This window comes from Leptopilina heterotoma, unplaced genomic scaffold (genome assembly GCF_015476425.1).
Source record: "Leptopilina heterotoma isolate Lh14 unplaced genomic scaffold, ASM1547642v1 Lhet_184, whole genome shotgun sequence".
Taxonomy (NCBI): Eukaryota; Metazoa; Arthropoda; class Insecta; order Hymenoptera; family Figitidae; genus Leptopilina; species Leptopilina heterotoma.
The window spans coordinates 110,481-134,617 of record NW_025110903.1 but is presented as its reverse complement, the minus strand read 5'-3'; the positions used below and the strand labels follow the sequence as shown (position 1 = coordinate 134,617).

General features: G+C 27.8%; 3 protein-coding genes across 6 annotated transcripts in view; 2 read left to right on the top strand and 1 right to left on the bottom strand.

The window, feature by feature from the left end:
• Window positions 1-7,383, top strand: part of LOC122500407 — a 69,289-nt gene extending 61,906 nt beyond the window's left edge. For both annotated transcript variants that reach the window (XM_043609324.1, XM_043609323.1), the window contains exons 4-6: window positions 1,976-2,041; window positions 3,129-3,961; window positions 6,193-7,383. In XM_043609324.1, coding sequence (XP_043465259.1) covers window positions 1,976-2,041; window positions 3,129-3,961; window positions 6,193-6,954 — 1,661 coding nt within the window. In that variant the 3' untranslated portion in view covers window positions 6,955-7,383. The remainder of the gene's footprint in view (window positions 1-1,975; window positions 2,042-3,128; window positions 3,962-6,192) is intronic.
• LOC122500411 overlaps window positions 1-24,137 on the bottom strand; it is a 50,760-nt gene that overhangs the window by 4,087 nt on the left and 22,536 nt on the right. The window lies entirely within an intron of this gene.
• Window positions 12,611-23,962, top strand: LOC122500406. 3 transcript variants are annotated; one of them, XM_043609320.1, is made up of 5 exons: window positions 12,635-12,694; window positions 13,079-13,190; window positions 13,266-13,392; window positions 18,953-19,073; window positions 21,026-23,962. In XM_043609320.1, exons 3-5 carry the CDS (start codon window positions 13,275-13,277, stop codon window positions 23,589-23,591), a joined length of 2,805 nt encoding a protein of 934 aa, XP_043465255.1. In that variant the 5' UTR covers window positions 12,635-12,694; window positions 13,079-13,190; window positions 13,266-13,274; the 3' UTR covers window positions 23,592-23,962. The 3 variants fall into 3 exon arrangements, with proteins under 3 accessions (XP_043465256.1, XP_043465255.1, XP_043465257.1); XM_043609321.1 differs by having other exon boundaries at window positions 12,611-12,694; window positions 13,044-13,392; XM_043609322.1 differs by lacking the exons at window positions 12,635-12,694; window positions 13,079-13,190 and adding an exon at window positions 14,388-14,524 and having other exon boundaries at window positions 13,273-13,392.

The window sequence follows — 24,137 nt, the reverse complement described above, 5'->3', positions numbered from 1 at the left end:
GATATCAAAAATAAACCAGAAAGGGTCATGACTTTTGGGTTGAATTTCATCCAAGCTCACCGTGCGAACAAAACTCTATTCGAATCGAATTTTGCACAGCTCTAATCTGCTTGTTTTGATGAAAAGCAAGTATTAACAATTTTTGTCATTGCTTTGAATGAGACAATGAAAAGTCGTAATCGAAATAGTCCTACAACATCATAAATTACAGGATCCTGTAATTTAACAGCTTCTGTAAGAAGTTTCTGGCAATAAACTACATCTGTTACAAGGGTTTGTTAATAATCTCTTTTGGGATGGTACTGTTAAAATCAACGGCATTGGAAAGGAACTGGATGATGTTGAAGGACCATTTCAATTAGGGGAGAGTCTCCAGTTGTGAGACACCTCCAGTTGTGAGACAGTAAATTTTTTTTAACATGCAATATTAAAAAAACGATTGGTTTATATAAAAACATTTCTTTTTATATGAGCCAACTTTTTCGTGTACGCCGAAGCGGATATATAAACTGTTTTTGTTAAATACCAACACTGTGTGTGATAATCGACTAAAAAGCGTTTTTTCAATAAATGCAAAGTACTTTTTTTCCAAGTTAATTAATTGGAAAAGGTAAATGTAATGCATTTTCTTTTAGTGTTTTCCTTATATTTTGTGATGCAATTTTGCATTGTTCCAATCTACGGTTGAAAATAATTTAATTTTCATTTTTCAAAATAGCGCCAATTTCTGGGTGTGAGACACAGCATATCACTAGTTGTGAGACGGTGTCAACACCCATCTGGGCAGCATAAAAAATACGACTTTGCAGGCATACTATTTAAATGTTGTTTTGATTTTTTTTCTAGTATTTTTGGGCATGTCAAGTGGAAAAAAGTCAATTGATTCAGAAGAAATCAATTTTAATGCTCTTGTTGAAGCTATTAAATTGTGTTTATTTGATAGTCATATTTTGGCAAATAAATATTATTATTTATTATATAATAATATATATATTATTAATATATTTAATTATTTCTACTAAACATAACGTTCTATGTCAAACTTATTAAATTTTAGCAATTTTTAATGAGTGTCTCACAACTGGAGACATTTTTTTTTTTTGAAAAAGCGATGTGCTCGGTAAATGTATCGTAAAATTTTTTGAGTTCATCGAAACACTATACTTTCTTTTAATAAAAGTTGCGTATTTCTGTTACCTTTCGAACGGTGTATTTTATTCACAATTTCGTTTACCCGTTTACAATTTACGGGTCAAAAATAAAACCCGTCTCACAACTGGATACTCTCCCCTACAACCTATTATTGTCTCATTCAAAGCTTCAAAAAAATTGTTAATACTTGATTTTTAGCAAAACAAGATCTTACTGATTTCGACATAAACCGAATTCCATGAAGCTTTTAAAAGTACTGAAATTTTGCAGACCGTCAAAATCCATATTATTCTTGAACATTTGCAACAAGCCATTACAGTTTTAAGTAAGGATGGTTCAGGATAATGGTTTGAGCAGGCAAGGGAGTTAGTTCACAGAGAATTTATTAAATATTGGGAAAGCTTCAAAATAAATATGATTGAAGAACCAACTTTTGTTGACCGATTGAATAAAGCTGTAGTAACATATTTAAATTTAAAAACTTAATAGTGATGCATACACACATATGCACACAATAGTTGTAGTATAAATATATTACAAAGTTTAAGATGCACATCCTTATTTTTTTGCCAACATTGATTATATCAGGAATGCATAAAATTGGAGTTATATATTACATTAACTTTTCAATAAGAATTATGTGAATGGGAGGCGTCGTTATATTCTAAATGGCTAGTAAAACAGTTCAATACATAGCATAAAAACCCAAATGGCTTTTTCATCCCATTTTACTCTAAACATTCTATTTTCTATTGTTAGAAACTACAAACTGTTATTATATATTGTTCAAATTAATAAATTAAAGTTATTTTAATCTTTCCAGCTAGAAAGAAGACAGAATCGGCAAAATTTGTGAATCCTTCGAAGAGTGTAGATAGACATGTTAATGGTAAGTGTTCACTTTAAATTGTCGACTTTTAGATAGAGAAGTTCTGTGGATCTGACTTCATACATCTTTTCTTTGTCTATCTCTTGGTCCTTTCTATTCTATCGTTCATTTAGTGTAGAGTATAATTATGATCGAACTTCACTTGCAATGCTGATCCCAGTGCTAATAAAACCAGTCTTAATTGTCAATTTTTGTAAATCTAATATTTCAATAGGACTCTATTCCTTTAATTTCTTCAACATAATGTCTGTATCTCACATAGATTGATATTTTGGAATGGTTGGACGATGTTTAAAAGATCCTTTGAAAAACCGAGTTATTGTATTTATTATTGGTAAAGTGTTAATGCGTATCTCTTGAATAGTTTAAGTTCCTTGTAGTAGAGCCAGCCGTAAGTTACCAGACAAGCTGCTACTGGGACTCCAATGCATTTTGCTAAATTCTGAATTCTTACCTTCCTACCTAGTAACATTTCCCTGAAAGCTTCCTTAATTTTTGAACGTTTCTCCTTCGATAGCTCGATAGTCATATCGAACGAATTGATTATCATTCCTAAAAATTTACAAGTTCTCTTTGGGGACAAATCACTTTTTTCAATTAATCTTGAAACCTAAAAAGATTAATAAGGATACTGTTTGTTCCGTATGCTTCTTACATTCTTCACGAGAGCTACCGAAAATTAAAAAGTCATTAAGATATATAACGACTTTGGTATAATTTTCCTCTATACTCGAAACGGAGATATTTCTTGTCACTTTCCTGAATGAGTACCAATAGGTATGCATCCTTTAAATCTAACCTACATAGATAATCTTCTTTGCAAAGTAAATTAATAGCTGTCCTCAAATCCTCTATTTAAAAATGTTCTTTAGCCATTAGAAGGATTATCACCCAAATGAAGATTAATAAGAACAATTTAATATAGAACCCGTCATGGACTTTGAATCCAAGATAAGGACTTTTTCTGGGCACAGGATATTCTGAGTCATCGATATAAATATATAAGAAAACATTTAATATATAATTAATAACAATTATTATTAATGTAATATTCTATGATAAATCTATTTAAATTATTTGTTTGCAGTCCCACGAAAGAGTGTTGCACCTTCATCATCATTTGATGTGCATGCTCGAAGAAAGTTGTATACTACACAAAACACTCCGCACGCATTGAATCGTCAATCAAAATTAAAGCCTACTTCTCAAAGTCAACCGCAGCAAATTGGTGACAATCGAAATTTGTCTTCACGAAAAAGTTTATTACTACCTCCTAATACAATAAAAGAATATTATATTCACAGAAGAAAAAGTAAAGGAGCAACTATGAAAACCACTCATGAGGACGTGGCTGTTCAAACCGATACTGATAACCGTTCAGAAACTAAAAATAACACGACTAAAGACACTAAACTTACAAATAGTTGTCATTGTGGCACAGAGATAAATTCTGAAATTCCCACTGTTTTACAGTCATTAAAGGAAACTGCATTAAACAAAAATGCAGCTGCTGGAACCTCAATATGTACAGAAAGTGAACAAATTTCAACAAATTCGTGCGTTTCACTTTCTACAGCTGGTGTATTAGACAGCCAAATTAATAGTAATAAAAATTGTCTAAATTCTCAATTACGAGGACTAAAATCTTCCATTTCAACTGATAATGATTGTGTACTCGTTGTACAACCTTTACCTCAAAATCAAGTATTTTTTCAAGTCCCTGAAAGTATGGAACATCAAAGAATTTTACGAAACATTCCTACTATGAATTATACATGCAACTCCAATTCTGATCAATTCATTGTAGACAGAACTAATTTTCTTGCAATAGAAGAATTCCTCAAGGAAGGAATTGTTAATATGACTCAAGCTTTAAGTATCGTGCAGGCCACGTTGTATTCAAACTCTCTTCAACAGCAGGTGCGTATAATATATTAATAATTGATTTTAAAATTTGCGACCTTTGCTTTGAAGTTCTTTAATAACTCCAAACCTGGGAAATTTGATCTCATTTAAATATTTTCAAATGTAAATTATATTATGCTTCTTATGTATTTTAAGGTATTTTTCTTTTATTTTTCATTGGCTTATATAATTTTCTATTCTCATAGAACCTAGAGATTCAATGTTTCTTAAAAATTGCAGGCATCAATGATATAGCCCACCTTTTACAATTTTGTCACCTTTTTCTCCTTTCTTGGTGACTTGTCCCCTTTTTCACCTTTTTCTAATTAAAAGTAGAGTTTTCCTTTTTAGAGCTTTTTAGAGCTGTCGGATATTTTTTCATTTATCGTAGGAGCTAAAGAAGCTCAAAGATATCTTTCAAATGGTTGATAGGCTGAAAATAAAACCGACATTGATGAAAAAGTCCTGTTAGATGATGCAGGCATCAAAGATTAACGGTGACTTCAGTTTTCATAGGTTTTCTTATGTTAAAAATTGAAATGCGTTTTTCTCGAAATGACATTTTTCAAAACGGTGGGCATGTCTAGCTCGAACAGTTTTTATCGGATTAACTTAGGCTAAACTTTTTTTGGTCGTCATTTACTAATGCTTTAGAGTACGTAACGGATTTTTTTTGGTTTGTTTCTTTTTCTTTGGTATTAGCTTTTTTGAAAAAATATGTTGAAATTATTATTTATAAATTAAAATTACTAAATTATTTATAAACTTTAAAAGTTAATAAATAAAGTCCTTAAAATCACATTTTGTTTACTTTATTCCTGTGTCTTAAAGCATACTTTCATTTGCGAAGGCAAAAAAATTGTTTCGTTTTTCAACTGTTATTTACGATTCGTAGAGGGCGCCAAAGTATGCCAATGTTTATAAAATGATGATTTTGATTTTTTAAATATTGACTTTAAAAGGACGCCGGCCATTTTCGTTTTTTACTTTTTTTAACTCCATCATTCACTAGGTATTAATGTATACTAAGAAATAAATTTAGTTTTTTTGATTTTAAACTGTCAGGAGCGGCTCTATTGAGGGTACCGCAAACTTTTATGAATTTGAGACCGCCATATTTGGCGCCTTCTACGAATCGTAAATAACAGTTGAGAAACAAAACAATTTTTTCTTTTTGTAGTTTTAATATTGTATTTTAAGCTGCAAACAACGTTTTTAATCTTTCAAATAAAATGACTGAAAAAATAACAGTAAAGTGGGGCTTATTTTTTGCCTTCGCACACGCAAGTACGCTTTAAAAAAATCATGAATAGCATGTTAAAAAGAGACCTCAGGGGTGTCACTCCCCCTAAAACAATATAACGTAAAAAATGTTATAAATATTAAGGTGGTTCATCAAACACCACAGAATGCAGACCTCTAGAAAAATAATTAATTAACATTTAAATAATAAAGTAAAGTATTCTTATTAATAGTATTTTCTAGAAAAACAAAAATATCATTTTTCGAGAAAAAAATTGCAAATATAAATATTTATTTATTTATAATTCAAATGAATATTATCCGTTAAGCTGATTTCGAGAAAAGTGACTATCTGTTTTAAAAAATGTGTTTTCGAGAAAAATGTGTTTAAAGTTTTCGTAATGTATTAGATTGGGTTAAGGAACGGTCATAAAAATTGCTTTAAGTTTTTTCTGTTGCATATTATTATTCTTCAAAAATGTTTTGGGACAGTAATTGTCTAATTTTATGATACTAACGATTATTCTAAAGCAAAAAATGAAATTTTTTTAAAGCCTTTCACCTTTCTATTATTTATGTGATGTAAATATTTAAAAATTTTATTAATATGAAAGATATTTTGCATGAAAGAATTCAAAACTAAGAAATTAGAGTATTAATACAATGTTAATATAACTTTTAACACATTTTAATTTGTTGTTAGGTATATTTTTTGGCCCCTTCTCCAGTAAAAAATTCCTCTTTTGACCTTCTTTGAGGATAAAAGGTACTGTGATGCCTGAAATTTCTACTTTTCGTAAATTTCTAATTACAAAAATAAATACAAAAAATAAAATTTTTTAAATTTGGCTGGACAAATCTCTTTTGCAAATGTAAACTTTATTTCATTCAAAAAAATCAAAGTAGATGAAAAATGAATGACGATACCTGTCTATAAAATTGTTTTATTTTAATTTATTCATAAACGTTCAAATTATAATATTTTCTGTTTATCATATTTTCAGATGCAATCTACTGTCTCCAATGATAAAGAACGCACGTCAACGTACTTTGCTACTCCTGTCATTCATAATATCTTTAACCCTGCCTCGGAACTCTGCGACATAGTTGATGTGAAAATAGAACCGACTTATGGTGATACAAGTCCCCCCATTATATCTATGCCACTACCTGTTTTTGAGAGTTTTTCGACAAATGAATTGTCAAATGAAAAATCTTTGACACCAACTCCTAGTGAGACTAATTCTAATAATAAATTGCCAAAAGAAAAATCTGCACCACTGCGTGAAATCGATACATTACGAGTACGATTAGAGAATTGTTTAAAGTTTCCGCCCACTGCCAACGCATTAAGAGGGACTAGCGTTTCAAAGGAAGTGATCCAGAAAAGCGTTGATTCATCTGAAACCTCTAATTTGACTTCAACTAATCAACATTCGCAAAGAAATCCTAAGGAAAGCGATGCTATTGTCCTTAAAACTCCCACACGAAATGCGAAAAGAGTCGACAATAATTTACTGAAAACACCAAAAACTATAGATAGAAATCCATTATTAAAATTAACGACTCCTTCTAGAAGAATAGAGAATAAGGAAAATTTCCAAACACCAATGTCGCGTAGAAAAACATTTTCTGGCTTGGATTCCCAGAAGCTAAGACGGTCAGCACGCATTGCTAGACATCATCTTCGGCAATCGTTAGGAGAAGACAGTTTTCTTGCTCTAGAAAGGGAATTGGATATTGTGTATCCTTCTTCGAATGTTTAAAAATGTAGTTGATAAATATAAATGCTATGTAGTTATTATAGAATTCTAAAGAATAGAAAATCAACGAATTCTATATCATTTATGTAAAATCTTTTATTAATTTTTTTTTCTTTTCAACATTACTCATAACTCATATTAGTTAATACTTCGATCATAAATTTATAAATTTCAGCTATTCTATCACGGAAATTATTTTTTTGTTATTTAAGTATTTTATAATATATTTTTAAGATGAAAACTATTTTGAGACTTTATTATTTCTAATATTTCTATTCTGTAAAACACATTATTGATAGTTATATACACTACCGGCGGTAATTGTGCGACCCCTGCTTTTTTGATGACTATTAACCCTCCGTCACGCACCTTAGAAATAATTACACCATTACACACGTTTAGAGGGAATCCCTCACCACACTGTAAAATAAGCGGCATTACAACATAAACGAAGGAATCAACAAAAATTTAGTTTTAATACAAACTTACAAATATATGTAGTAAATTATTCTAAATTATAAAACTAATAAAATTAATTTTCGGTCTCAAAAATTCAAAAATTTCTCAAAAATCCCATTTTTACTGATTTGCCTAATTTATTTATATCTTTCGAAAAAATTAACGTTTTTTAACGTTCATAAGCTTATTTTGAATTCTAATTTTTTACTAGAATTTGAGATTTTTTACAAGAATTTATACATTTTTTTAGAAAATAGTAAACATAATTTTTTGAATTTGCTTGATGCAACTAATGACTTACACTTTCTAAAAAAATTTACATAGATAAATTCCTGTAAAAAATTTCATTTCTACAAAAAAATACGATTAAAATGAGCCTATAAACTTTAAAAAACGTTAATTTCTTCAGAAGACATAAAGAAATTAGACAAATTACTGAAAATGGGATTTTTTTGAAACATCTGATTGAAAAATTAACATTTTTCTTGTCGTTAAGGTCTCATTTTTTTCAGAATTTTATGTTTAATGAAAATAAACAGGAAAATTTTTTATTTAGTATATTTTTGATGATAGATGTTATTTAATAGTTTTGAAAAAAGTAGGGATTGCACAATTACTGCCGGCAGTGTAAAATATATTTTTACTACTTTTATCGCATAAATGTATCCGGAACTGAAAGATTGGTTTCTTCATGTATCAGTAATTTTTAATGAAAAACAAACTATTTGTAAAATGCTACAAATTCCATTTAAATACATGAAATGAAAAAAACTATATATGTCAAATGCAAAAATTAAATCTATAGTTTAAAATTAATTTAATTTTATGGTTGTAAATTAAAATGAATTCAAAATATGACGTAAACAAGCAACTTGTTTAAAAATTGCAGTAAACACTGTTGTTTATAAATATCGAAAACGTCTAAACATTGATCGAAATTTGATTTGATTTGATTTTATTTGTAATATTATAAAACATACGGTTTTATTAATTTATTTAATTTTCAATAATTTTTTAAATGTCGAAGGCCTTAAGAAAAGCTTAAAACTTTCGTTTTTTACAATTAAAATTAATTCAATTAAAAAATTAAAATCTACTAAATGAAAATTTGTTAATAATTATATTATATATTTACTACACAAGAGAAATGAAATTTTTTCATTTCTTGCAGTTTAATGGAAATAGCATTTTAAAAATAGTTTTTTGTATTTAAATTTTTGGGTTTTCCCCTTCGAGTAGAATTCCTCATATGTATAACGAAAATGGTGAAACTTTTAGTCTACTCTAGTACGCAACAAGAGTAAATGATAAATTTGGCTAAATTCCAAAACTTAAGACTTCAACATGAAAAATTAGTTTTTCAACTTGGAAGAAAACAAAACTTGCGAACACTTCAATACTTTCATGTTCCGGTTGTATCCTCTTAAAAATTTCCAAGGATTTATAACAGGTATCATCTGTAGGATATTTTATGATTCTCATTAAGATTATATGTAGTATAGAATTCCATCTTTGCTAACATAAGAATGAGAAATGTAAGTGAGTCAGGTAAAATTATTTTCTATTATTTATTCTAAGTTCTAATAATATATTTGTATTTTATTCGCCATTATATGTATAGAGAGTAGTTTGGGCTATTAAAAAATATTAGTATAGTTTTAAATATATGTATAAAAATAAATATACAAAAATATAAAATGCTCATGTAATTTATTCAAGTTTAAAATCTTAATTTATACTTGATATATCTAGATTTTGTTTAAAAATTATTATCTCTGTTGAAACAAAAAAAAATAATCATCTTTCTGAAAACTTGTATGGTCGATAAAATGTAATTTACAGAAATCAAATTAATAAATTATCTTTTATATTAAATATTTTCTAAAGTTTTATATTTTATGTGCTCAAGATTGGTTTAAAGAAATATAAAAGGCGTTCCATGAGCAGGGCAAACTTTGAATCTCAGATTCAAAGGATGGATAAGAAGTAAATTTTCCACGAAAACGTGTTAACCTAGAAATAGGAAGCATTCCATCTGTGTTTCAGGTAAGCTTAATGGGGGTGGTAGCGATTCTACGCAAATAAACCCTACAAAAAAAATTCTACACAATTCACTCTACGCGAGGGGACTGTACACAATACATTTTATAAATTTTATTAATTCTACGCAAATAAATTAAACAGGAAAAAATCCTACACATTAGAATTAAATAAAACGAAATATTTCATTAAAATCTCTTAATTCTACGCGATTAAATACTACATCAGAAAATTCGACACATTTACTTTCAATTAAAAAAAATTCTAGTAATAATTTTTTTATTTTAATTTTTAATTCTACGTAGTTTAATTGTACACCAGGAAATTCTACACATTTAAAAAATATTGATTAAATTAAGTTTTAAAAAATTCTCAATAAATAAATTCTGCAAATAAATACTCTACACATTAGAACTAAATAAAATGTAACTTTAAATAAAATTTATTTAATTTTGCACGATTAAATACTACATTAAAAAATTCTACGCAATATATTTTTAAACGAAAAAAAATATGGAATATTTTTTCAATTCAATTTTTAATTCTCCACAGTTAAATTGGACACTAGAAAACTCAACACATTTAAATAAATATTATTTAATTAATTTAAAAGAAATTTTTTAAAAATAAATTCTACAAAAAAATACTCTACACATTAGAAGTAAACGAAATAAAACTTTAAATAAAATTCGTTTTTATTTTACACGGTTAAATACTACATCAAGAAATTCTACGCATTATAACGAAAAAAATAATTATTATTTTAACTAACTCTAATCAAATATATTATTCAAGAAAAAACTCTACACATTAAAATAAAATAAATATAAAATTTTTAATCTAATTTGTTTAATTCTACACACTTAAATTCTACGCCAGAAAATTGTACACAATTTTTTTGTGCGCAAGGAAAAATATTTTTTCAGAGAATATAGAATTTTTTTTAACTCTACGCAATTAAATTAAACACAAAAAAACTCTATCCAAATGAATTCGTTTAATTAAATAAACGGCGAAAATAAAATTCTACAAAATAAAACTCTACACACAAAAATTCTTGGCAACAAATATATTATTTTTCACTTTTTAATTTCTTATTTTAATTCTACACAATTAAATTGTATATTAAGGCTGCGTCTACAACAGAAAAAATAATGTGTTGAACTATGTGTAAGGCTGCGGTTACACCTCTGCAGGCAGCCTGCCTGCCTGCAGGTTGTCATGGTAACGTACAAGAGTAAGAGAGTCAGTGACTTCAAACTTCTCCCTTACTCTCGTTGCTCCTGCCTGCGCAGGCAGGCAGCCTGCAGAGGTGTAACCGCAGCCTAATGTGTAGTATAGTGTGTAGTGTTTTTGGTATTGCCAACTGTCAGGGGAAATAAAAATGATCTTTATCAGTAGCGTAAACGTAGGGTGCAATTTTGGGCATAACTGAAAATTTAAAGATTTAAAGCGACATTTTTATCAAATTTGCGAATTTGCATATGATTTTAAAAAGATGAAAACGATTGTTGCTATATTATAAAGTGTTAAAAAAAATGTGCTCTGAAGAAAATTAAGTAGGTTTAAATCTTAATACATCGTCATTAGATTTTCCCCTACTAAAAATAAAATCAGGAATGGTCAGACAAATGGTCAGGCCGCCTGACCACTTTAATCCAGTTTTCTTACGATTCTGGATGGATCTCGTCAGAAATCTATCACAACTGATCAGGAGGAAGTTTAAAGTGGTCACAAGTTTGCTACTATCCCCTCCTCTTTGTTGACCCCGCCCATAATTGGTGACTATTTGAGACCATTTGTATCTCATTTTTGACCATATTTTTAAGCCACTTCTGTTTTATTTATTTAAACAATATGCCAAAAGTTGCAACAAATTAATTTAAAAAAATATATTTTATTAATTAATATCAGTTTGTTTACATACGGAACAACTTGAAACTAATTCCCGGAATTAAATTAAAATTTGGACCCTACGGGGATCGAACCCCGACGCATGACCTAACCTAGTGCCTAAACTAACTGCCCTAACGACTGCGACTACCGAACCGACTTACATATTTCTGGATTCAACTGTCTATATAAAGAGCAACTGTAAAATAGTAAAATTCAATTACCAATATTACCAATAAATCAGAATAAACTGTTAAATAATTTTTATTAATTAATTATATTTCAATTTAGTCATAATAGGTTATGTGAATTAATAAAAATTAACATTATTAATTGAATCAATAATAAATTAAGTCTTAACTTTACAATTTGGAATGTTTCATAAACTATAATACGAATACAGATTAATAATAATTATTATTATATCTGCATTTAAAATAAATTTAGTATTTAATATTAATTTAATTTAACATTATAATTTATAATAATAATGAATTATTAATGCAATATTGAAATTTTTATAAATTTTAAATTTAAATTATTAATAATCATTATAGTAAGAAATTATTCTATTAATGATTAATAATAATTTAAATATAACTGTATTTCAATTATAATGCAAATACTTCTCATAATAAGTACTGACTGGTATAGTAAATTACTAATATTATGAAACAAAATTTATTATTAATTAACTATATTAAATAATTACAAGTAAATATACATATATTAAATTAATATATTATAAATATACATTACATAAATATATTAAATAATTTTAAAAGAATGGTCCGAATGTTTTGATTTATTTACCTACTTTTGCTGTATAATTAATTCAATAATTATACCAATTTGAAAAATGAGAACTTTTGTTAAGTTAAAAGAACAATTTTTATAATAGAATAATGTATTCTGAAATGTAAAAAATAAATTTGAAAGATTTTATATGTATATATAAATTTTCATGAGACTTTACCAAAATTAGAAAGATGTACCAAAATTTTTATAGGTTATGTGTTCACACATTTCAGAAATAGTCAAGAATTTCAGAAATGGTCAGGAATTTCAGAAATGGTCACAGCTTCGAAAATGGTGGGAGTAAAGCGGGAGGAGCTTGGAAAGTATTTGGTTAGGAATGGTGAGAAACGTTCGAAAATGTCAGAAGTGGTGAGACTGTTCAGGAATGTTCAGAAATTCTGACCATTCATGACGATTCCTGATTTTATTTTTAGTAGGGTCAGGAGAATATGACTTGTATTGATTTCAAGTTAGTGAGGTTAGATACGTTTGTTTACAAAGTCCCAGGACACATTGAAATATAATTCAAACATTTGATTATTAATTTAAAAAGGTAAGCTATTAATTTAAACAATTTGAAGTTTCTTTCTTAATTTTCTTGCTTTTGCTATGTTTTTTTTTTGCTTATAGCTCTTGTGAATGTTGATGTTGGAAAATTTTCCACTTGAAACAATGTTATTACTATTTTGATATTAGTAAACTAGTAATCGTTAAATTAATAAAAGAGGAGTCAATAGAAAACTAATTTTCAAAGTAATAATTTATTTTCTTATTAATTTACAAAAATTTTTTTGCAATTTGAATTCAAATTTAATGTCAGTTTTTTGTTTATAAAAAAAGGTACCTATATCTTAAGTATGGTAATTAAAATTTTTTTTTGAATTAATATTTGAATACTTAAGAAAATTCATCTTTCCGGTGGCGCAAATTTTCTAAGGCGGGCCGACAAGAAATTAAAGAAAAATGTACAAATTAGCGGGAAAATCCGTAGGTGACGTACAGTGAAAATCAGTTGAAATGCTGCATTAAAAGAAACAAGACCTAAAAAGGTCAGTGATAAATTTGTTACGTAATTAAAAAAATTTTTTTTTTTTTTAAAATATAATGTAATTGAATATTTGCAGGTAGGATGAATGACAGATTGGTCTCCTTATAATGGTTGTGACCAAAAGAAACGGGATGGGACCAATAATAGTTGTGGTGTTTACGATATTCTTCGTAACGGACCTCTCGCCTATGTGAATCTTCAAGGTAATTTTTCAAATTTGAACTTCTTTCTTTCTATTTAACCCCGGATATTCCTTCTGAATTTCTATACCCTTGAATTTTGACAGAATATGCAAAAGGTTAATTTCTCTCTATTCCAAATGCCACTTGTATTCCATAAGTAGAATAAATTACGTACGTAAATTTTTAATTTAGCATTTCTACGATATCCATGCGTCACTATTATTAAATAGACTATATCTGTTTTTCTAATTATTATAAAAGTAAATTTTTTTTCTAAATGATACATTAAGCAATATAAAAAAATGTCCAGCTTAGATTTTAATTTTATAGCATAATATATTAAAAAAAACCTTATTTTAATGTGGCGAAGCACAGACACAAATTAAATTTTTCTTGTGGAAATGTCGAATTTAAAAATTTTTTTCAATCGATATATAAAAATAGATGATTCTGTTAAGGAGATTTATAATTGTTTTAATTCCAAACAATACCTTTTACAAGAAATAATGTTGAATATTTTCTATTCCAAAACTGAAATAGATTTAAGGTTTTTTAATATCTTTCAATGCTGAAATGAAGAAATTTCCGTAAACATTTTACCTTAAGCGAATTAAAGTGATTAAAAATTTACAAATTTCTATTTTATGTGTAGAATTAAAAAAGAGAGAATTTTAGGAGTGAATTGAATTAACTTCTTTAATTCTATTCTATTCCAGTCTTCTTACCGGATCCATAAAAATTTAATTATAATTCATTAATTCATCAAATAAATTAGATTGCTTATAAAAGTCTCTAAGCCTAAAGAGTACAACATATAGTTGGCTCATACGTTGAAGTACAATTGGAACAAGAAACAAACTCAAAATTTTTTCACGTTAGAATGTTTATATTTAACGCAAAATAATATTACTATATGTCACTTTCCTCCTTTTTAATAATTCGGCAAGATAATCTGTAAATACCACTATTAAAGGAAAAAGAAGCAACAAGACACTAAATATTTTATATGTCAACAGATATTTTTTTATTCTTTTTTTTCCAAATATACTTGAGGAGGATTTTTTAGCAGAGCAATAAGAGTCTCCCACATCAGTTTACTCCTAGTCATTCCACGTCAGAAATATCACAATCTGCCTTCTGGAGCACATACAGGGTTTGTGTGGCAATGTGTCTACTAACCGGGAAATAGTGGGGGGAATTTAATGTGACTGGAAATAAGCCAGGAATTTTAAGCCAAACCGGAAATTTTTAACCAAATTAAAAAAAGTTTTATTATTTAATTTGTTTCTAAAAAATGGTTTTTTATTTTGATTTTTATATATATTTATACTGTTATGATAATATTATTTTGAAAGTATTTTAAATTAATAATTGATAAATAATTGAATTTTATAAAGTCAAATTCAAATGTATTCATGTTTTTTAGTGCGAAGATTAATATTTAAAACTTTTATTAGTCAATTTAAAAAAAGATACATACTGAAAATTGTTTCAAGATAATTTAATTTTTATAAACAAATAATTGAAATTTCTTCACATTCTATTAAAAATAATTAAATTCTTTTAAACAATGTTATCAGGATGGCCACATGTCAGTAAAGTCACGAAAATGTTAGTGAAACAAAATTTTTGTCAGTTAAGTCAAGGAAATGTCAGAGAAACAAATTTTTTGTCAGTAAAGTCAGGGAATGTCAGGTACTTCTTCGACTTTTTTTTAAAAAAAGTGCAACTTATTTTAATTTTTATAATGCAAAAAATAACTATAAACAAATCTTTCAAAATTTGTTTGTGAATCATGTTTTCATATAATTAAATTTTTCAAATATTTCTGCAATAAAAACCTTTTCGAGCCGTTGAACTTTTGTAAAATTTAATTGCAAATATTTAATTCATTTCAAGTGTTTATTTACAATTTTTGAAGAATTTTAATTGCAAATTTTGAAAATAATTAAAATATCAAAAATTTTTAATGAGAAATCTTTAAAGGTAAATTAAAAAATTAAAATGAATGAAAATACATACAAAAATAATAACATTTTGGAATTCTTTTAACATTTTAGAGAAAACAATCAGGTTCAAAATTTGTAATTAAAATTAAAAAAAATTAGTTTTTTTAAATCATACAAAAATTTTTTTTAAGAAATTCAATTATTTTTATAAAAATTTACTTTATGGAGTTATTAAATTTTTAAGAAATCATGATTCTGTTTTTTAATTAAAATTCTTAAAAAATTTGATCATTTTTATTTATATTTTTCAAAAATTCAATTATTTTAAAAAGATTTTATGAAATTTTAAAATTAAAAAAGTATTATATTCATATGTATCATTACAATTATTATAAAAAATTGACTTTTTGCATTTAAATAATTGAATTCTAGAAGAACTTTTGGGAAATTATTTAAATTAATTGATTCAGAGATGATGTTTAGTTGAAAATTGTAAAAAATAATTGAATTCAGTAAATCATCAGTAATTGTCAGGGAAATGTCAAAGAAATTGACAAACTAAAATTGGTGGCCACCTTGGTTATTTAAATTTTTCGATAAATAATCAAGGGAAATTAGTCACCGTATTTATAATTTTATATTTAAAAATTTCTTTGCAACATATTTAATTTTTTTATTTAAAATAGTAAAACTTATCGCAGAATTTCAATTATTTTTAATTTTATTAAAATTCGTCGAAAGAAGTCAATTATTTCTAGAAACTGTAAAAAAATTTTAATTAAGAATTTATTCAGTTATTTCAATAAAAAGCAAAATTCTTCATATGTACTAAATTCATTTGAATATTATTTAAAAAAAAATTCTTTACAATAATTCAATATTATTTTCATAAAATTCTAAAAAAAAAAATTAAATTATTTTCAAAAGTAATAAAATTCTATGCAGCGAAATTCAATTAGTATCAATAAATTTTAATAAAATTGAATTAATTATGTTTTCAATTATAATTATGGACAGACAAGATTATTTTAAAAAATTGAAATAATTCTTTGTTTAATTTAATTATTTTTTAAATTTTTAATTAAAATTATTAAAAGAACATTTTTTTCAAAAAATTTAAAGAAACTTGTTAAAAGAATTTAATTATTCATAAAAACTCTAATAAAAATTTTTGAAGCCATTGGTTGATTTATTTATGTTTGAAATCAAATAAATTTAAATTTCCTGAGAAAAAAACGGGGAAAATTAGGATAAAACCTGCAATTTTGTTGGACGAAAATAGTAGACACCCTGCACGTTTCAATGTTCCCCGAGTGTAATACTCTAGTCAGTTGTCTCCTGAATGTTGTCAAAAAATAAAAATCATCCCTATCAATTTGCAAAAAATGCTTTTTTTAGAAACAACAGTATAAAATTTATTTGTATTGTATTGTACCACTATTCAAGAATACAAATGTTAAATATTAGTTAAAAATATTGAAAATTACAAAAACTAGAATTTTTTAAAAAAGTGTAATTTTTTTCGTTTTTCTAAATAATTGTCTACTTTTAGCATTTTTTTTCTACAATAAAATATTTATAATGAAAATTTTGAAGTATAGAAACTTATTCTTTAATGTTTAAAGAAAAAATGTACTGTGATGCCTGTATTTTTTTGTACTGGGAAGCCATAATCTACAGAAGAAAGAAAGAAGAACCTCTAAATATATATCTTATTTTCTTGACAGTAATTAATTCGCATTTTCTCATTTCTCAATTCGCACTTCTAAAGAAGGAAAAAAGAAGAACCTTTAAATATATCTTATTTTCTTAACAGTAATTAATTCGCATTTTCTCTGGGGTAGTATTTTACTTCAGTTATACTGTCCAGGTTTAAAAATCATTTATTAAATTTTACTTAAATCATTGTTTTATTTAACATGAATATTATACATATACATATATATATATATATATATATATATATATATATATATATATATATATATATATATATATATATATATATGTTTAAATAAACCGAAACATCATACAATAAATTATTGTCCTTCAATTTTTACTAATTTTCGCGCTGTTTCTTTTTATTTTGAATTAATTCTTTCATTGATTTAAAGCACAAAACTTTGTTTTCTGGTAGTACTCTGTCCCATATATCTAAAATTATGTAAAAAAGATTGTTTTTCTCTTCAATTCTTCGAAGACTTTCCATTTGTGTTTCATCAATAGGGTTATTGCGAATCCTGTGAATAATTAAGAATAATTATTCATTAAATAACCGATTTTGCTCAATTTTTTTTGTTGAATAAAGATTGATAAATAGAAGAATTATGTTAAGTTTATTCAATATTTTTGATACTTTTATAGAATTCAAGTAAAGAAAACCGAAAAACAGCGAATTTTTGACATTTAAACAAACGCATAACCTAAATTACTGAATGGATTTGCAAGATACTCTGGAATATTATTAAAAGAGTTGAAATCTGGATATATATTTCAGAAAATTTGAATATATTAAGCATTTTTTTAAATATTTGAATTTTTTCTTTAAAAAATTGAAAATTTTGACATTTGGACAAACGTTGAGACTAAACTACATAACTGACTTGAAAATATTTATAATTAAAGAAAGTATTGACGCCAAAATTAAGTATTAAAAGACGAATAATTAGATTTCACTAGCTGCTTGTGTTAAACATTAAATTAAAGTTTATATTTGTTTCAAATTTACAATTCAATATTAAAACTTTAGTTATAAATTTTATTTGGTAAACTGATATTTAACTAATTGTCGGAACGTTTTGCATGAAAGATTTTTTTGTTGGAATATAAAATAAAAGAAAAAAAAACAAAATAAGTTTTATATTTTATTACTGTATCGTACTTGAATTGCTGTTGGCAATCTTCTGAAAACTCCATAGCTTCAAAAAACGGAAATTTCAAGTTTTTCTCTGGAACTGCTTAACCGCAGGAACTCGAATAATTAAAGAAATCGCTAATTTAATTTTTTGCTGGATATTTTTAATTTCTGCTACTACAGAGATAACGTTTTTCTAGTAATTAATAACGTTATTTTATGTAAAGTTACGCAAAGTTACGCATTTTTTTGTTTTTAAAACAAAAGAATAATTAAAAGCACTTCCTAACATTACCTGATTTGAAAAAATTTGTTTTTTCTAAAAGTGAGGAAGCATTCAATTTGCGTTTGTGCTCATTTTAAAAAGTTATTGAAACGAAGATGGATACTTATAAAACTAATATTTTAATTGAAATTGTTTCTTAAAACTCTTGGATTTATGATCCTAATTATCGATCGAAATTTAGTGTTCAAGAGAAAAAGGAAATGTGGTTTAATATCAAACAATTTTTACAAGAGAGCGGAGTATCAATTGAAGGTGAACAAATTTTAATTTAAACATTATAAAATTATTAAAATTTTTATTCAATATCCTCCCCCTACCCCTTCTCTTAACTTCTAAACTAAAACTAAAAACTAATATTAACTTCATTTTGTATAGAAAAATAAATGTTAAAGTCTAACAATATTGTATACAATTAAATTTTAATAAAATTAAGTTTAGATTAAAAGAAAACCAAGACTGCGGTTATTTTATTAAACTTTTACGCTTTTTCAGATCCAAAAAAAGTTTGGGAAAATTTGCGTCGTAATTTCAGTAATTGTGACAAAAATGGAAATACGACTTGGATTCATTACAAGAAGTTAATGTTCCTGCAGCCATTTATTCAACACAAAAGGTTTGCTTTATTTCTGTAATATTATAACCAAAGTTTTTTTTTGTTTTTTTTATCAAATCGATCTAATTCTAATACGAATTGCCAGAGTTGCTAACGACCGTCCTCAAACGTAATTGGGCTTGCGCTACAAAACTATTCTTATTGGTAGACTTAAAGTTTTAAATAGACGCGCTTTTTCTTCCCCACTCGCACCTCTATGGGGCGAGTAAGAGTACGTTTACACGACTTTAGAAAAAATCGTCTTGTCTTTCATCTCTCTCCTATGGCAGAGGCATAAGTTTGTCTCACTCTACATTTTCTTACTTTTTCAAAAAAAGGTGCCTTCTATGACATAGGCGACAAAACCTCAATTTTTTTTAGTCTATAACTTTACGATACTGTGACTTGCAAAACCGTCTTTTTTCCTATGACACAAATTCCTCGCTTACCTAATTCAATTTGTAACTTTTCATTATGACACAAAAAATATTTATTTACTTAGCCCATTTTTTTGTAAACCAAATGTGATTTTTCGCGAAATCAAAAATTAAGCGCTATTGCTATAGTGCTGCTATCTGAGATGGTGGAAATTTGCGCTCTTATTTAAAATGCCTTATATACTAAAAAATTTATAAGGCATTTTAAATAAGAGCGCAAACAGGGTGGCCACTAGGGTGGTCCAAAAATACATTAAGAAAAAAAAGTCAGAATATTTTTGCTCTCACCCCCCGGAATTGAAGTTTGTAGGAAAAAAATACCCCTGTTTTTTTTCATAATAAATTAATATTAACCCGTGCCTCAAAGCCCCTCAAATTTCTTATGTATTTTAAATGAGAAAAAAACCATTTTTCGTAAATTTAATATAAAATCTTGAGAACATTTTTTTTCACTCGGTTAAGGATGTTTTTCTTCTAGAGTGTTTAAGGAATAAAATCCTTTTACATATTTAACAAATTTTTTATTTTTTATATTTTTTTTTTAGTTTTGAAAAATTCTAAAAAAACGGTAATATATTTTTTTTTATTACTTATTATTAATTTTTCTCATCTATTGTAATTCAATTGGCTTTTATGAATCTATTAACGAATAAAAAATAATAAATTACCGTTTTTTGCTTTTTGAAAATTTTTCAAAAATAAAAAAAAATATAGAAAATAAAAAATTTGTTAAATATGTAAAAGGATTTTATTCTTTAAATACTCTAGAAGAAAAACATTCTTAACCGAGTGAAAAAAAAATTTTCTCTAGATTTTATATTAAATTTACGAAAAATGGTTTTTTCTCATTTAAAATACATAAGAAATTTGAGAGGCTTTGAGGCACGGGTTAATATTATTTTATTATGAAAAAAACAGGGGTATTTTTTTTTCCTACAAACTTCAATTCCGGGGGGTGAGAGCAAAAAAATTCTGACTTTTTTTTTCTTAATGTATTTTTGGACCACCCTAGTGGCCACATGTCAGTAAAGTCAGGGAAATGTCACGGAAAAAAATATTTTGTCAGTAAAGTCAGGGAAATGTCAGGAAAAAAATTTTTTGTCAGTAAAATCAAGGAAATGTCTGGAAAAATTTTTTTGTCAGGGAAATTAAAGAAGAAGGGTAATGTCAAGAAAAAAAATTTTTGTCAGTAAAGTCAGGGAAATGTCAGGAAAAATTTTTTTGTCAGGGCAATTAAAGAAATTAAGGCGGTCATGCAATACATTTTTTGCTCTAAACAAAAAAATTTTGTCAGGGAAATTCGTTGTTATGTCAGTAAAATGTCAGGGAAATTGATAAAGTCAATCTTGCGGTCACCCTGGCAAATCTCCACCCACTACAATAAAGGCACGAGGCATGAGCACTTGCGTTTGGTACGGGTTCCTGGCAACTATGAAAAATTCAAACTAATTTTTTATTAAAAGAAATTTTCATTATCTATTATTTTAATCAAACCAAATACAAAAATAAATAAAACAATAACTTTTCTACTACTAGCATCAACAAAACATCGAAAAATTTCGATGAGGATACAATCAGGGAAGAAACAAGTAATCAGGATTTGCAGTCTTCTTTACCCGACGAATCAACAACTTCGCTACATATCGAGTCATCAACACAGACTTCGTCAGCAAATTCCTGTCCTTCGATAGATGTTAATCCAGCAATACCGAGTCCTGTGTCTTCAGCCGGATCATCTACGTCACAATATTTACATTTCCGTTCTTCTTTACCCGACGAATCAACAACTTCGCTACATATCGAGTCATCAACACAATCTTCATCAGCAAATTCCTGTCCTTCGATAGATGTTAATCCAGCAATACCGAGTCCTGTGTCTTCCGCCGGATCATCTACGTCACAATATTTACATTTCCGTTCTTCTTTACCCGACGAATCAACAACTTCGCTACATATCGAGTCATCAACACAGTCTTCATCAGCAAATTCCTGTCCTTCGAAAGATGTTAATCCAGCAATACCGAGTCCTTTGCCTTCCGCCGGATCATCTACGTCGCAATATACTTATTTTCGTGAATCGACATCAAAATTTCCATCAGTTTTTGTAGAAGCGCCATCAGAACGCCGATTTTCTCGAATACCCAACCAGTCTTCATTCACTTTTCTAGCAACTCCTACAAAATTAACCTCTGTAAGTTTAAAACCATTTAAGAATCAATCTGAAGTTAAACCAACAACAATTTCTCAATCTAGAGCTCCAAAATCACTTGAAATCGAGAAACCTCATGCTTTTCATTCTTCTATTACCCATGTCCCATCACAAATTGGCGATACCATTGATAACCCATCGCCGGTATCAATTTCTCCACCTAAAGGGCAAATATTGCGTTATCTCGCAGAACCTCATGTTTTTCACAGAGGTATTATCGAAAACCCATCCCAGGATAACGACACTTTTGGAAACCTATTACATGAACAGAACTTTCAATCTTCAGACATTTCATCTCCTCAATCCAGAGCTTCAAAATTACGTAAAATCGAGAAACCTCGTGTTTTTCATTCTTCTATTACCCATGTCCCATCAAAAATTGGCGATACCATTGATAACCCACCGCGGGTATCAATTTCTCCACCTGAACGTCCAATATTGCGTTATCTCGCAGAACCTCATGTTTTTCACAGAGGTATTATCGAAAACCCATCTCAGGATAACGACACTATTGGAAACCAATTGCATGAACAGAACTTTCAATCTTCAGACATTTCATTTCCTCAATCCAGAGCTTCAAAATTACGTAAAATCGAGAAACCTCGTGTTTTTCATTCTTCTATTACCCATGTCCCATCACAAATTGGCGATACCATTGATAACCCACCGCGGGTATCAATTTCTCCACCTGAACGTCCAATATTGCGTTATCTCGCAGAACCTCATGTTTTTCACAGAGGTATTATCGAAAACCCATCTCAGGATAACGACACTATTGGAAACCAATTGCATGAACAGAACTTTCAATCTTCAGACATTTCATTTCCTCAATCCAGAGCTTCAAAATTACGTAAAATCGAGAAACCTCGTGTTTTTCATTCTTCTATTACCCATGTCCCATCACAAATTGGCGATACCATTGATAACCCACCGCGGGTATCAATTTCTCCACCTGAACGTCCAATATTGCGTTATCTCGCAGAACCTCATGTTTTTCACAGAGGTATTATCGAAAACCCATCTCAGGATAACGACACTATTGGAAACCAATTGCATGAACAGAACTTTCAATCTTCAGACATTTCATTTCCTCAATCCAGAGCTTCAAAATTACGTAAAATCGAGAAACCTCGTGTTTTTCATTCTTCTATTACCCATGTCCCATCACAAATTGGCGATACCATTGATAACCCACCGCGGGTATCAATTTCTCCACCTGAACGTCCAATATTGCGTTATCTCGCAGAACCTCATGTTTTTCACAGAGGTATTATCGAAAACCCATCTCAGGATAACGACACTATTGGAAACCAATTGCATGAACAGAACTTTCAATCTTCAGACATTTCATTTCCTCAATCCAGAGCTTCAAAATTACGTAAAATCGAGAAACCTCGTGTTTTTCATTCTTCTATTACCCATGTCCCATCACAAATTGGCGATACCATTGATAACCCACCGCGGGTATCAATTTCTCCACCTGAACGTCCAATATTGCGTTATCTCGCAGAACCTCATGTTTTTCACAGAGGTATTATCGAAAACCCATCTCAGGATAACGACACTATTGGAAACCAATTGCATGAACAGAACTTTCAATCTTCAGACATTTCATTTTCTCAATCCAGAACTTCAAAATCACGTAATATCGCGGAACCACTTGTTTATCGTCAACCTCTTGATAATGTCTTATCACAGATTGACAATATTAACGATATATCATTACATGATATAAACCCCCGAATTATAACCGAATCATCTCGACAGAAAAAAAATCCTATTCCACCTCCAAAAAAACGACCTGAAAAACAATTTAATAAAAATTCACGGAAAATGGGAACTACTGTTCCGAGTTTTGACAAGTTCGCGGAAAAAAAAGAGGGAGAGAATTGATAAATTTGATAAGGTTCAAGAAGAAGTTATATCTTTCTGTCAAGATGCAAGAAAAATGAATGAACACGTTACAACTCTTACAAAACTGAAAATTTTAGAATCAGAACAACGTTTGAAGCAAAGTTGCGGTCACATTAATTCAAATTTTACAAGGATTGTAAAACCAATTCAAATTCGAGATAGATTTCTAGAAAATATTAAGTTAGAATGGGACAATTTGACATCAGAAGAACAGGATGATATATACCCCGAACTTCTTCTAATTTTGGAAAAATATTGTCATCAAGTAATCTAATGTTAAAAAATTACATTAATCTAAACTTTTACTAACTTTAAAATTCTGTTGAAAACAATTATAAGAAATGTTTACTACTACCTACTTGTTATTACATTTACAATTCTTGTTTGAAATGTTTGATTATTAAATTATAAAAATTCGATTCGTCATAAATGACTTTTATTTATAAAAATAAATTAAAATTATTGTGCTAATAATATATTATTATGAAAAAGTTTAATTAAAAAAAAGTATTACAATTATTGGTG